At 37.9% G+C, this 15,681-nt stretch overlaps 1 protein-coding gene across 2 annotated transcripts in view; it reads right to left on the bottom strand.

Annotated features, from left to right (window-relative positions):
• BNC2 (basonuclin zinc finger protein 2) overlaps positions 1 to 15,681 on the bottom strand; it is a 410,152-nt gene that overhangs the window by 16,536 nt on the left and 377,935 nt on the right. Inside the window, exons 2-3 of one of the 2 annotated variants that reach the window (XM_054583185.1) lie at positions 15,114 to 15,150; positions 533 to 2,502 (exon numbers count right to left, since the gene is read on the bottom strand). In XM_054583185.1, the coding sequence (XP_054439160.1) occupies positions 533 to 2,502; positions 15,114 to 15,150 (2,007 nt within the window). The remainder of the gene's footprint in view (positions 1 to 532; positions 2,503 to 15,113; positions 15,151 to 15,681) is intronic. The other variant, XM_054583184.1, reaches the window with a different exon arrangement.

A 15,681-nucleotide genomic window follows, 5' to 3' on the forward strand; every position in this document is an offset into this window, starting at 1 on the left:
AATACTCATGTAAGAATGATAACATTTCTGGTTATACCTACGGAGATGCAGGCTGTCTCGATGTCCTGGACCTATGGTTCTTTCCATCCGTAAATTTCTGTTTCTATATTGGATAAATATGTGTGTATGAAGATAATATATTGATTTAATTAAAAAAGCCACAAGGCAAAGCAGAAATATTTATAACAGAAGCTGTGGCTTCTAAGTGAAAGTTCATGGGGAAGCAAGGGTCTGTGTACATAGTTAACTGATTCACACACCCAGATGCATGGAAAAAACATACACACACATACACAGAGCACAGAGAAAAATGGCGTGCATTACTGGGTAACATGGCATATGATTCTGCATGCTTAATGACAAGCACCAACTACAACAATCCTTCATGAGCATGGCAGCTTGGTTATCTGTGGTCACTGTGGACAATCTTTACAGTGCATCAGAAACATCTAAGCTGGATTTCTTAATGTTAAGTCCAGCATGACTGGCACCCTCCACCCCCATCAGGAGCAGCCAATGGAGATTTACTGACCTGTCTCTGCTTCGGCGAGAGGGGAAGGCAGCATTGCAGCCAGCCACCGTGCAGACATGCATCTCTTTTAAGTGAACGTTCCTGTAGTGAAGCTTCACGCTGTAGGAGCTTTTGAAACTCTTCTTGCACACATAACAGATTTTGGGGTCTGGGCTAGAACACAGGTCACCTTCTGGGGAGAACTTCTGAGGGCTGCCGTAATTCAGAGACGATGTAAAACTTTCGTGCAGGGCTGCCATACTGGCTCCCCCACCATTGTATAGTCCGTACTGGCTCATGTAAAACATATCATAAGTGGGATCTGTGAATTCTTCCTTCACCTTAATAACATCCTGGTGAGAGGGCTCACTGTGGTTCTCGTCAGGCCTCTCACTGTTCATCAGGACTTTCTCACTCACTTCACTGTGAATGTGCTCATCCCCCTCCATGGACTCCTCACCTAATTTGGGCTCTGAAGACTCAGATTCATTCTCATAATCCCGCTCAGGTTCTTGATCCTCTGAAGTCATGCTGTCGGCCCTTCTTATTTCAGTCCTTGAAATGCACCGGGACCTGCTATGCTTAGAAAAGTCCTTCACCGACATGCCTGGACTCATCTCCTCTTGGGAGTGACAATGATTGTCGTGGCTCACGTCATTGACCACATGTCCAGCATCATTGGGGTCATCGTCTTCATCGTCAAACTCATCAGCGGTATCAATAATTTCCTTCTCGATCTTCACAGGCATGCTGGACTTCCGGGGCTTCTTCTTGGGGGCCAGGTCAACACTGGGCTCATGAGTGGCCATCATCACTACGGGAGCTGCTGGCTCAGAGGGTGGTGGGGGGTGCTGCTCTATAGTACCACTGGATGGAATGATGGGACTGGCCGGGATGGAGGTGGGAGGGCTAACCATTTCTCCTGGAGTGAGTAAACTTCTATAAAATGGAGGAACTGGTTGGACAGTCTTTAGCCCAGAAAACACCAGCTGGCTAGGCAGAGGATTCTGTAAGACAGGGTCTAGAGGGGGAGTGGTAAAACCCATTGGGGGCCGGCCAGGGCTGGTGAGTGTGAGATTTGATTTTGTACTTGCTATGACGGGGGTGGCAGCTCCTGATGTAGCCCGAATTAAATCTTTGTCTCGGTTATTCCTCAGCATAGGCATGTGAAGGCGAGGGTTAGGGTTTGCACTGTGGCGATTACGGCTTCGGAGGGAGCTAAAGACCATGTTGCAACCTTCAATGGTGCATCGATGTTTGATCTTTAGGTGAACAGCATTATAATGAATTTTGAGAGTACCTTTATCATAGAATGTCTTCCCACATGCGTTACAGAACACTCTTCCTTTCCTGGAGGCTGAGCCCATTCTTCTCATCCGGTGAATCCGGAATGAGCTTTTTGGGTGTTCAGTTTTGGTAAGATCACTGACTGGGGCAGAATTCTGAATGGGGGATACGCAGGGTGGCTCAGTTTTGGGCTCCACATTAGTAATGCTGGTCAGGGCATTTCTGTTGGGAGTCTGATCATTCTTATAAGGTGTGGGAGATACTTCAGATTCGCTGCTTTCATTATATTCATTCTGGGTTGAAAGGCTCGGTTCCCGCAGCCGCAGTCCTGGTTGCTCTAACAGAAGCCCGTTTGGAGGCAACCCCAGCAGTGGGGCTGAGACTGGGTTTATGTACTGGAATGGAAGCAGAAATGCAAGGCTGTTGGGGATGTTTTCAAAGTGATGAATGCTGGAAGGGTTGCTGTTCTCTAGGTGAGCAAGGAGGCTGGGACTCCTGGTGCGATTATTGCTCTCAATGAAAGTCCTTATGTCTGAGTCTGTCTTTGAAGATGGTACAGCCACGGCCTGCCCTTCCTTCTCCTGAATTGCCATCAGCTCTACAATGGATTTGGTTTCTCCAAACCGCAGAAACTGCTGAAGGGTGATGATTTCCTCTTCTCGAGACATGATGGCCCAGCGGTCCAGTACCTTGCCAGCAGCATCCTAGAAGCCACATCAAAGAAACAACAAAGACAAACACAAAAACTTATTGATTGTATATAATTATTATTCAACGTAACTGAAGGTGCTCTGTCTGCTCATGAAATACCGAGAGCAAGAGCAGGAAACAACATGCAAACACTGTTAATAAAAGTCAACCCACAAAGCAAACTTTTCTGCCATGCAAATGTAGTAATTAGACTCACAGTTAGAGAAACAGATTTGAGTTTAATAATGTCAAAACAAACAAAATGTAGACCACTGGGGCTCTGCAATCGTCTTCACTACTGCTATTTTAACAACAATGGTATATATACTATGCAACTATTTAGCATACATTAGTACAAGTGAACTCTTGCTGTGCAACCCAGTAAAAAGGCAAAAAAAAAAAAAAAAAAAAAAAAAAAAGGTACCTTAATCCTTGTTAAATAATGACACCGTAGGAAGGAATTAAGTATATTTTGTGAATTTTATTTCTCCAACACAAGCAGAAATAACACTGGGTTCAATGATGAAAATTCCTTTCAAAAGGAGCTATTATGTGAATTTCTAAATCAAAAAGATGAATAAAGTAATAGTATCTCCTATACCCCCATTACTAAGCCATACATAAGTTTTCTTTTTTTTAATGGCTATATTCTAGTGACATTTAATAGCAGGGAATTTCATAAAGCAGAGTAAGAACAAACGGTAATTGAACTTTGCCAGAAAATTGACTGTAAACCTATGATTCAAAGTTTGAGTTAGAATTAAAATACTTGACTTTTATGATCTTGTTATAAATGACAGTTACAGATATTTATAAAGTAAACATGTGATGGATTTAGATAGAATAAATGTGTAAAAATGTTGTCTCTTAACATCCTCCTCTGATAGCAAAGGGAATCCACAGAGAATACACATCAGTAATCACCACACTATGTATTGTTAAATATACATTAAAAAGCATTTCACACTTTCATTTTTGCTAGTAACTATGAGATTTGCCTGGAGGTAGAACTTAAAAATTCTGCAATGTAATGTCAGGCAATCCATTTCAGCATGGATTGAGAGAAATCTATTCAAACACTTAAATAATGACTCCATTACTTTCCAGGGCACAGCTTCTTTCCACCAGGACGGGACTCTTTGCAATCCTCTCTGAATGGCACTAGCTCCAACCTTAACCATCGATTTAAGAAAGCAACAAGAAAACATGCTTATTAATTGCAAAGAGAAAAATCATTAGTTTATAATGAAGAAACTCAGCAGACCACCTTAACCGACTGATAAAAGTTAACATTACCAGTGATAAGTATCATGTACCTACTGATCTATCCACTAAGAAGGGTACATCATTGCTTTTGTGGTTTTCTTGTCAAAAATTTATAACCTCAATCTAATCATGAGAAAACAGCAGACAAACCAAAATTAAAGAACTACAAAACTACGAAACAGCAAACTACAAAATAGTGGCTAGTACTCTTCTAAGTGTAATGTCAGGAAAGATTTTTTTTAAAAACAAAGAATAGTTATAGATTAGGAAATTAAGAAAATAGGATATATAACCATAATGTGAAATCATAGAAATCCTAGATCAGAAAAATGACACTAGTGGGAAAACTGGAAAATTTGAATAGTCTCTAGATTAGTTAATAATATAGTATCGATCTTTATTTCTTGCTTTCAACAACTGTACTATGCTTATGTTAGATGTTACATTAGGGGAAGCAGGACAAAGAGAATTTTGCAATGGAAAATTCTCTCTCATAGACAGTTCTATTCAGCCTTGCGATATAAAATTCTCTCTGGACCACAATCATATGGTCTGAACCAGGACAACTAGTTTGATTATAAGGAGAAACTTGTCATTTATTTAAGTTACTAAAAAAAAAAAAAAAAAAAAAGCGCTCTGATAATTATGTGCTATTCCTTATAAGGCTGACTCCTAGCATTCTATCATTCTACATAAAGTGTATGCATGGATGTGTGCACATGGGTGCCCCTTCTTACATAAATTGTCAAACACAGATGTCCCACTCTAATCTTGTAGATAAAATCAGCCTTCAGAGCAAATGCCCTCATGCAGCTATCTCCTCAGAATAGTCAATATAATGATGTGGGTACATGGTGACTCTGGATGATCCTGGAGTTCTGCATTAGCAGTTAAAAATATAGTGTCATTCGTAGTAATTGGCCTACCTTTTAAATTGTTTTTTTGGGGGGGTGGATAGGATAAGCAAGGGAGGGTGTTGGTGTTGTACATAGAGAAAATTTAAATGGTGATTTTGTACAGATTATCTTATTTGAACCTCATAATAGTTTCCAGAGCACAACGTATGCTTAACAGATGAGAAAACAGAGGTGAAAAAAGGTGAAATGGCTTGTTAAGGTTGCCAAGATGCTAACCTGGGGTCCAGGACTTGTACCCAGAAATTCTGACTCCAAGTTCGTTGAGCACAATGGCTGTCATTTATGATACCATTTCCCCGGGTGGGTGGGGGAGGTACGGTGTGAGGAGCACACTGAGCTTGTTATGAGAAGTAGAACTTCTCCTGAACAAGGCTGGTCTCCAGAGTACTGTAATATCCTCTTTTACACCATTTTTCTTTACCATCAAGTCCACTCTCTTGATTGTTCTTTTAAGGAGACTTTCCTGTAGACTTTCTCTGGCTGAACCCAACCCGAGCAGTATACACTCATTTCTTCCTCGGGTTCTTCCCAGGGTGCTGGCATCTAAATCTGCATGTTGATAATGTACTTACACAGCTGCCAGCCTCTGGTATTATAAAAGGCCTGAGAAACCATAGCAACTGATCAAACCCACCTGAGGCATCTCCTTTCCATCACCCTCCTGTCTTCCCTGACCCAACAGCACACAGCAGTCCCATATGGTTCCTCTTTTCTCCTGGCCTGCTACAATGTCTGCTGTTATTTCTGAAACCACTACCTTTCAGACTCTCTTTCAGTACAGAGTAGCTGTCTCTGCTAAAATGGAGACTGTTACCTATGTTAAACCACTTACTTCTGGTATAAGAAAGAGGTCCAGGTAAACAAGTCTTAGAATTTTGTTAGTAGCCTCAGATATAAAAGAGAAGCTTCACCTATGTAGAGTGGTAAGAGAAGCAGCAATTTATACTAACATTGAAGGTCCACATAACATCCTTGTAAACAAATATGCTTGAGAACAGGACAAATTTCTACATTACACATTCAAGCTGGAGTCCCCGTGACAGGGCACCCCATGAATCCAGGCTCTATGATGTGCGACTGAAGTTTTTTCAAAGAAGCTATCATTCATATTTGATCAAGATTATCTAATATCATCATGTTCGTAAGTGGTAAAACTGCAGGAAGAAACAAAGTTGACTTACTTAGTAACACAAGGAGTCTGCAAATTCGATGCTAGGAGTGGCTCTCAGTTTTAGCATATCCTTCAATAAACTGGTTGAAGGAAGACAGAATTCATCAAAGGGAAAAGAGGGAAGCCCAGGTTCTTTTTTTCTGTTTGTGACAGAAATAAGCATGGTCTGGTGCAATGATGCTTAAACAGTGACTTCAGACTCCTCTGTTAAGGCAAGAATTTCCATGGGTGGTCTATATGCTATTAAAAAAGGACTAGTACCAGTCTGAGGTTTTTAAAAAAAAAACTGCTCTGCAAGGAATTGTAAGTAACCATTTGGGATCCTTTAGGACAATTTGATACTGCTGCAGCAACTAAAGACATGATTTTTTAAAAACATTTATTTCCATTTACTTAAATATTGGCTCAAGACTGATAATGGGGGGAAACTGATCCTTCCTCACAGACAGTTTGAGAAGTACAGATGTAAAATCTAGGCCCCTTTGCCATCAAAGAAACTTTACCAGCGGGAATAAGGGCTATAAAAAGAATTAGGTATTATCACTGAATAAACATTAATTTAACAAAATTTCAGTCTGTTAAGCCAGTATAAATATCCTGACTGCTGACCAACCTTTACTGGGACATTGGTCTTGTGCATGAATAATAAATTACATAAGTGTGTATCTGGACACTTGTCCTTCTCATTCAATTTTGTAGTTGGTGAATGAATTCCTTTGGGCATTCCCATCTGTAAACAGAGTTCAATGACCTTTAACCCTTTACATGGGGAATTGTTATTTACAAAATGAGGAGAATAAGATTTACCCTGTTAAGTGAAATGCAAGGTAGTATTATAAGTATCGATTTTCTGTGAAAATAACTGGCTATTACTATTCATTAAAAGATGAGTAACCCAAATAGTCCAGACTTATAAACCAGTTTTACTGGGTTCAGAAAAAGCATAAAACACTTAAAATATTTACATCCAAGCATTTTACATGAAAAGACTTCCTTTCATTATTTCATCAGAACTAGTGATTATCACTTGATATAAACCTGGCACCCAGTTCTATATAGCTGTGCAGAGTGACTTTTAAAAACCTTTTTTTGTAGTAGGATCAACTGTCATGGTTTGAATGGTTTTATTTGAGCTCTTTCTTCACATCAAAGCATCTTATATGACTTGCAGTTTTAAAATCAAAGTAAAGCAACGCTGATTTTCTTTTTATTTGGGAGAGAGGGATAGTAGAGTTATGTAAAGAGACGGAAGAAAGACCAGATAAGAAGCTTTGGGATAATTAGATTGTTAGGAGACCTCAGGCTCAGAGAATCCACAGTCCACAAAGGACCCCATCTGTGTTCATGGCAGGCACCTACATGTCACAGCACAGGGGAAAAATACGCCTTTCTGTCCATGTATGGAAATGAGGGAGAGACAATGAGCACAGCAATCTCTTACCAATTTGCTCTATCAGAACTAAAATTATTAAGAAATAAGCAAATAATTTAATTCTAAAAGACAGGTGCAGAATAATTTAATTTTCCATTCTATTACATAAACCTGTCAGTGAAATTTAAGGCATAGTTTAAAGAAAAATCCTAACATGATTAGCTAAAAAAAAAAAAGTATTTCCCCTTTGATATAATTTTAAATCATTTTTTCAAAATCCTCACCTGAGGATATGTTTATTGACTTATTTTTAGAGAGAGAGAAGAAAGAGGGAGAGAGTAACACTGATGTGAGACAGAATATTGATTCGTTTTCTCCTGAATGCATCCCAGCTGGGGTTTGAACCCACAACCTAGGTATGTGCCCTGACCAGAAATCAAACCCGTGACGTTTTGGTATGTGGGACAATGCTCCAACCAACTGAGCCACCCAGCCCAGGCTAATTTTAAATCTTTTAATTAAATGACAGAACTACAGGGATTGCTAACCACTTAGAACCAAAGAAGAGGTTTATGAGACATTCTTTACGATTTCATGTCTCTGTACATTGTGCTACTTTAAGAAATTATTTCATCAAAACCATGTTGGCAACTTATATTAATAAGCAGTTTCTTGTTGGAATTTTCTATTCTTTTTCCTTCAGGATGAATTCAAATATCAAGGCAGAGGAATGGGGTTCAGTAGAATGTCGCACAGTACAACATGGATGACTCTCAAAAGCATTATGCTAATGATGAAAGAAGACAGACACAATAGAGTTGATCATTCCAATCACAGAAAATTCTTAAAAAGTTAATAGAAAGGAGATCAGTGGTTGCCAGGGGCTGAGGACAAGGGAAAGGAATTGACTGGAAAAAAACATTAGGAAACTTTTTGGGGTGATGGAAATATTCTATCAAGATTGTGTTTATGTTTTTTATTACTATACACTTAAAATTGGTAGCTCTTATTGCATGTAAAGTATACCTCAAAGAAATGACTCACAATACTAGATCATGCAAATGCATGAAATCTCACACTCATAACCCAACATTCACAACTTGCCCTATGTATAGGCCATTTTCTTGCTTCTTGCCTTCTATTGTGATCAGAATAACAAACAGACATGTCCTCCATTCTGTCCTATCACTAGTATACACAACAATCCATTGTAACATGGGGACTAAACATGACAATTTCTATTTTCTTTTACCTAAAAAGATAATTTTTGAGCTAATATTTTTATATGGATTTAGTAAATACATTACTAATTAAGAAGTAGTTTTACAGTTATTGGGGTCCAAGCTAAAGGATTTGTCGTCATAAAATGTGGAGACTACTTCCCTACAGAGCTAATAACTGATACTCAGCGGGCACATACTATGTGCACACACCTTTAGAAACACTTTGGAAGAAGCTGATGAGGAGTAGTCAGTTAATTCACCTAAATTGCCTCCACCTGCATTTGTTTTGGCCTCTTGGTTAAGTGGACATGTCCCAGGAATTAGGGATCCAGAAATTAGGAAATATATCACCTAGCTGCTGGTCACCTCAGGAGGAAGTGACGGGCCCAGACCATTGTTCCAGATGATATTAATAGGGGCATTCCATCAACTTAATAGAGGGGGTTGGCAAGCGGATGGCTCAGTGGTAAGACCTGTGGGTTGGCTCTGAGAGCTGAAAGTAGCAGGAGTTTGAGGGAAATACTCTGTGGAAGAGAAGCCTTTGAACACTACACAAAATTTTAAAGAAAAACATGATAGAAGCCATAAAACTTTCAGTCCTCTTCTCCCCCATTCTCCCACTAGTTACCTATTTAAAAACTCAGATGGGTCCATATATAACAAGCAGATACTTCAGTTTTAAAGTGTTTTTCAAAAGTCAAGTCACTTTTAAAACTCTTCCCTTAGCCAACAATTTTAACTGGTCTGGGTGCTCTCCACTTACATCAGGGCCAATTTTTTTTTGTTAGATTATGTTTATCTCAAATTTATATGACTTGGCAATCCTAAGTATGTGTGGGTCAAAGTTTGTGTGTCTGTGTGCCTGCGCGCGCGTGTGTGTAAGTAGGAAAGAAAGGAAGATGAATAAAAATGGTAAAACAAAGAAGTTCTTATTGAAAATAATAGATTCTGGGAAGTATTTAGGGAAATTTTAAAGCTATGCTGTGATAATTTCTGAGAAACACTTGAAATTATGTGGGAAAACAACTTGGCATGCTTATTTGTTTAACAAATTTACATTTAAACACAGATTTCTTGCAGGGCATTGAATGAGAAAAAAATGTACCCCTAGCATATACAATATACATAAGAGCAGTTCGGTTTTATAAGTAAACAAAATTATACCATTCATATTCACACAGAGTTCTTGTACGTGACTGTGCTTTTCCCAGTATTCCAAGATAATGTTTCCAGAAGGCCAGCTGAAAGAATTGTAATATCTGGAGGCAGAGTGAAATATACTTATTTATATCATAGGTGCACCAAATAGTTCAAATTATACTTGATAAAAAAAGTCAACATTTGTTTTGGGTAATGAAAACTCTATTCAATTTCTGTAAATTTCTGGAAATCTGTATTTTGTAGAATTTCTTAAAAGCATCACGTCACCTTCCAAATGCTATGCTGACCAGTCACAACCCTTGTTTATTTCTTCACTCTAGGACAGAGGTATCCCATGAGAAAGAATTATTAGGGTGTGGCACTGAGAGAAAAAAACTTCCACATGAAAACCAAGACTTTATTTATTTATTAACAAGGACTTTATTTATTAACATTTGTCCATGTGAACAGCCCTTTCGGGAAACAGATATTCTGTTCTTGTCTACGACCCTGTACTGGCATCATGAAATAAGCATGCAAACATCAGAACAAGGTATATATATTGGTTTTCTGTGATTACAGAGGATGTTGCTAAATTCAGCATGTCCTGACTATAAAAATCTTTATTTGAGGTATCTTTCCAATTCCTTCCTTTTTCCCAAAAAGAAGAAATGAACACTACAGGGATATTCCCTATTGGTTAAAATGGTGGAGCTCTTGGAAAACTTTGCATGAATGACTTTTCTGTCAAGATGAAAACCTCATTAATCCTTGTTAGCTAACATACTAATATAGAAGTCTTCTCTTTCTATATAAATATTGTTTGCACATAAGGATCAACTTTGAAAGAGTTACTTATCACAATATGTGCATGTACTCAAACAAGCACATGGACAGACTACCACTCTAGATTTATCTCATTATACTATAATCTGCCTTATTATAACTTTCAAAATGTTTGACCATGGAGAATGGTGGTGTAATGAGGTAAGGCATATCAAATTACTTGCAAAAAAGTACAAAGTTAAGGAATGTCTCTCTTTGGGTGAAACTAAGTTTGAAGAACATGGCACTTGAATGATGTGGGTAGCAGTAGAAAAATGCAACAGGATAATTTTATGTGACTTTAAGGTACCTGCTTTGATTTATTTTTCAATATATAAATTTCTTATTTTTTTCCTAATCCATATTTAAAAGTATTTTCACAGTGAAAAAGGTATCTTTTAAAATAAAAAAATCGATAAAGTGAACAATATACCCTTCCATCATGATCACCTGTCTAATCAAAGTGCCAGGGCACAAGTTTTAAATTGTTCCTGTGATTCTTAAAACATGTTGTTTGACTTTCAATTAAAAATTCACTTTGTTATACAGTGTTCTTGGTTATGGACCAGATAAGAATATATAATTCAGAAGACTATCACTTTTTCCCTTAATAACAGTCTGTACAGCGTTTTTACTGTAAAAATGTGATTACGATAGATCACTCAGGGGTTACAACATATTTAATCACAGAAGCTCCAGCTAAGCTCTATTAAAGGCCTGTCAGGATTGCTTCTCTGTACCCAGGAATTTTAGCTTGTCTAGCTTAAAACCAGCCATATGCATTTCTTATATGGGCATTTGATTGCAAATAAATAAAGCAGGTGCCTTTCTTTGTCATATAAAAAGAAATCCTGAGGAGTAAATTATTCTCTGCAATGTCTGGAACTGCACTTCAAAGATTCAAAAGTATTTTTCAAATTGCTGGCTCAATCCTGAATTAAACCTGAGAATCTTTTAAAGATATGGTACATTTCAATATTTAATAATAGTATCTCAAAATCATTTAAGTTTCAAAATAGAAAATCTGAAGTCCAGCAGATATTCCTAGCATACTAACCTTTAATATAAAATTACCTGTAGTCCTTAACTTAAGCATAAAATATTCACCTCTATACCTATAGGCTAACACAGAATTTGCATATTTAAGTTACAATTTTTATTATGCTTAACATAACTGACACATATTCACCTTAGAGGAAAATAAAGAATGTAAGTGAATGGCAGCTAAATTCTAGTCTTGGTTTCATTAACTGATAATCGTCTGTGTGAATTCTGAATCACCAATAGCCAGCTTTGGCTTTCTCTGGTGTAAAGACGAGAGCCTTGCTAACCTTTCTAAGCCTTACTAAACCAAAATCTGCTACTTGACTCTAAAACTCCATTGGACTATCTAAGCCTAGAATCTGGAACCACAAATCATCTTAATTAAAATGTTTTATACGGTAGACTAATATTTTCCCTTTTTAATCAACTTGCATAACTAACTTTTTTCATAATTCATGCTTTTTGACTGAAAGCATGCCCTTATGCAAGAGCAGGTGTATTATCCTATATTCTGGATGCCTTCCTTGACATTTCTGGCTGGGGCTTCTTACCAGTGACAGGATTAGATGTCCTAACTCTTCTGGATTAATTTTTATTCCTGGTCAATTCGACAATCAGTTCAAGTAAAAACATTGTTGCAGACGAGGGACACTGCTCAAGAAAGTCCCCAAGAGTCCTTGGAACCCCCTGGAATCAAATCAGTAGAGTTTGTGAATATTCTGCAACTTGTGGCTCAACCATTCCAAAGTAAATGTTATACCTCCATAAAGCTATATAAATAAATATCTGTAGTGTTCTAGCTGCCTTTGCAGTCCACTCTCTCCCGCCTTGCAGTGCTTGTATATAAGGCCCTCCCCTCAATTAAACCCTTTAAGCACACACAAGTTATTCACTTGGAGATGGTCACAGCCGAGATGGCAGAGAATAAATCATTTTGTGGGCCAGGACCACGAAGGTACAGTTTGAAATCCTCAGAGAAAACACTAGAAACAAGAGGAAAGAGAAGGATGGTCCCTGCAAGTGGTCTTGTTTTCTCCTACCCTCAGACATAAAGATAAGCTCAAGTCCTAGGACACTTATAAATCTGCTTGCTTTGCAATAAACAAAATTCACCAGAGCCCTTCCTGACATGTTTGCTTTGAGGTCTACATTTTCTAGTTTACCTCTCTGTCCATAACCGAGTTTCTGCCACTGAATTTGAAGAAAGCCTCTGTATATCTGGGGGTCCCTGCTGGGCCTTTACATTTCTAAACATAATGATGTGCTTTCCTATAAAGACTGAGAAACAGCAAAAATAAGTGCAAAAAAATTTTTTTCCTAATGAAAGTAATTTTACACATCAGGTAAGGGCTAAAACCTTGGAACAAATTCAGGGCCACTACCTCCAATTTTTGAAGTCTTATCTGTGCAACCGAGATTGTTAATCCTGGTATGTCATCAGAGCTTCCAAAGCTTGAATGGAAGATTCTGTTCCACGTATTATACTTTCAATTACTCCACAACTGAAGCTGATTGAACAACCCTTAGGAACTTTAACATATTCATTAGGAAGTGAGGGAGCAGGGGTAGAAGGGGACTGAACACACACTAAGCAATATTCCATAAAACAGCAAGGATTGAGTATTCCATAAAACACACAGAGGACTGAGTATGTGATTGAACAGAAAGATGTATTGGGAAATTTAACTTTGTTCTTCTCTGGGTATAAGAATAGCCGTACAACACAAAGATTAATTTCCTGCTTTAGCATTCATCAGGGAACAACACATTATTACTTGTAACACATACACAAGGCTGTTGATGGATATACTTTCCTTTGATTGCTCAGATTAAATGTGTTTGTAGCAAAGGCACATGCACATGTATGATTATAAATCCATGTATGCATTAACAGTTTGTGTTCCTGTATATTTATAAGCAGCTATCAATGTAGGTATTATATGTTTTATTTGTCCACAAAGTAGAGATGATTTGAGGTTTGTGGCTCACTGAACAAATATAGATAAAGACAAAATAATAAGAGTAAATAATCAATATATGTGACTATAACAAAAAACTCAGAAATTCAAAATAAAGGAGGATAAGGGGAGGAAGCATGCATTATAGAGCACAAGGTAATAATCACGTCTACATGCCTAATACCCTCTTGTCCCAGCAGTCCTGACTTTCTAAGCAGCCCACTTCTCCACATTAATGGTAGTCATTTGGAGAGCAGCAAACGTGCCATTAGAAGCACTTTTACAAGTGTATATTCATCCACCAATTAGCTTAATGTGGCCGCTTTCTGCATATTTTCTATCCAGGCTTGCACAAATCTTATTAATATTTCCCCCTAGCGCTTTGACAGATTACCTTGTCATTATGCATCCTGGAGCCTTTTAAACAATATGGGTAAACTACTGTTTGTGAGGTTAATGACAATTATCCCCTAATTACTGCATAAGTCACTCAGTCCACTTTATCTCATAGGCAGGGTTCTGCTCTGTGTATCTGCCATTGTGTCACCGTAAATGAATCTTGTATTGCTATGTTTATCTGCCATTGCCTTGTAAATTACACTGACAGAAGAATGAACAAATTACTGCATGTCATCACTTAAATACTGCTTCTGAAATTTAAAAAAAAGCGCTTTGGCACAGAGCTTGAATTGTGATTTTAGCAGATCACAATTAGTAAAAACATATTTAATGTTTATGTTATATTTCAAGGCTGATAGTTTCAAATTTGGAGTCACAACAATGGTACTGGGGGTGAGTGGAAGGTGAAGAGCCATGGAGGTAAAAGGGGGAAAAAAAAAAAGGCTGAAAACTGAAATAGCAATGCAGCTCAACCTCCTGAATGCATTTACTATTATTTTAATAGCTGATACGGCATCTTTGAAGTATTTTCCAAGATTTATCAAGTCTAAATCAAATTCAATCAGTTACGCATACGCCACGTTTTTCAGCTGGAATCACTGCTTTTTTTCTTTTCTTTTTCTTTTTGGTTATTTATAGCCAGTCCAAACATAAAACACAGAACCTACATAATTGAGAACAGATAATGAAATAAAGGCCACAGGTCAAGCCAATTTCATTGACGCATTTTTAAACATTATTAAACAGGTTCAGAAACAGTGTTTTCCAAAGTTGAGGTTCAAATTGTTTAACAATGTTTACATGAATGAAATTTGTTTAGTCCATTGCAGCATCAGGGTGACTACATCTGCTCTGATACAATTTACAGGGAAAGCAGGAAAATATGGGCATCTTTAAATTAAAGAAAAAGAGAGAGAGATTAGGTCAACTGCAAGTAATCTTAAAGAATTTTTTAACCTAAAATTTATGATTCTACAGACTATCAGGTAAATAAATATTTGCATGAGAACAAGAAGAAACAACTGGCTTCCTAAGATGACTGCCATTTAATCAGTATCTTAAAAACATTTTGAAATGTGAAATATTCAAAATGCCTCCACTTAAATGACACCGCAGTGGCTGGTAACTCACAAACGTTAAGTAACGAGGCCACACCAGTCTGAAGGGTGGCTTTCAACTCTCAATTAGTTGGGCATGTAGAAAGCGTACATCAAATCACTTTATGACAGCCAGGAGTTTGTGAGGGAAGGCTAATAGCACTGATGATAAAGCTATTTGGTTAGAAGCATGCATGCACGCACATACAGTACCTCTTGATGCAGTCGCTGAACAGGCTGGAAGAAAAAGCTGCAGTGAAAAGAAAGGAAAACATGAAAGCCAGACTTGACAGGCCTAGCCCAGGGGCCTCATGGATGCTAAGCACAACCCCTGGGGCTCCCTCCAGTCCCCAAAGACTGATTTCAGTGTCTCTCCTGCATTCAGTCAACGCAGCTTCAACTGAGCAAGTGCTGCGGGCAAAAATGAAAGCACCACGCATGTTCTTTTCTGTGTGTTAGGCCACAGTTCAGAGATCCCAGTTAAGACTGACATCACTGTGATAACCATTAAGGAATTAAAATTTTTCCTGATTTTTCAAAACTGCATAGGCTATCAATGGATATGGAACAGAGGAAAGTGAATTTATAAATCATTACCTTTCTTTTTCTTCTAATATTGGATTTCATTGCCTTTTTTCTTAACCTTGCTAATGGTATGGCCACTGCTTGGTTGGGAATGGGGGAGACAATGTGCATGTAGGGAAGATAAACTCTTGATGACACTTCCAAATAGAAAAGCACAAACAATATTTTCTTGAGTTTCTGAAGTCAGTGCTGGTTA

Source organism: Pteronotus mesoamericanus, unplaced genomic scaffold (assembly GCF_021234165.1).
Source record: "Pteronotus mesoamericanus isolate MK-2021 breed Mesoamerican mustached bat unplaced genomic scaffold, CSHL_Meso_final contig_73, whole genome shotgun sequence".
NCBI classification, from domain to species: domain Eukaryota; kingdom Metazoa; phylum Chordata; class Mammalia; order Chiroptera; family Mormoopidae; genus Pteronotus; species Pteronotus mesoamericanus.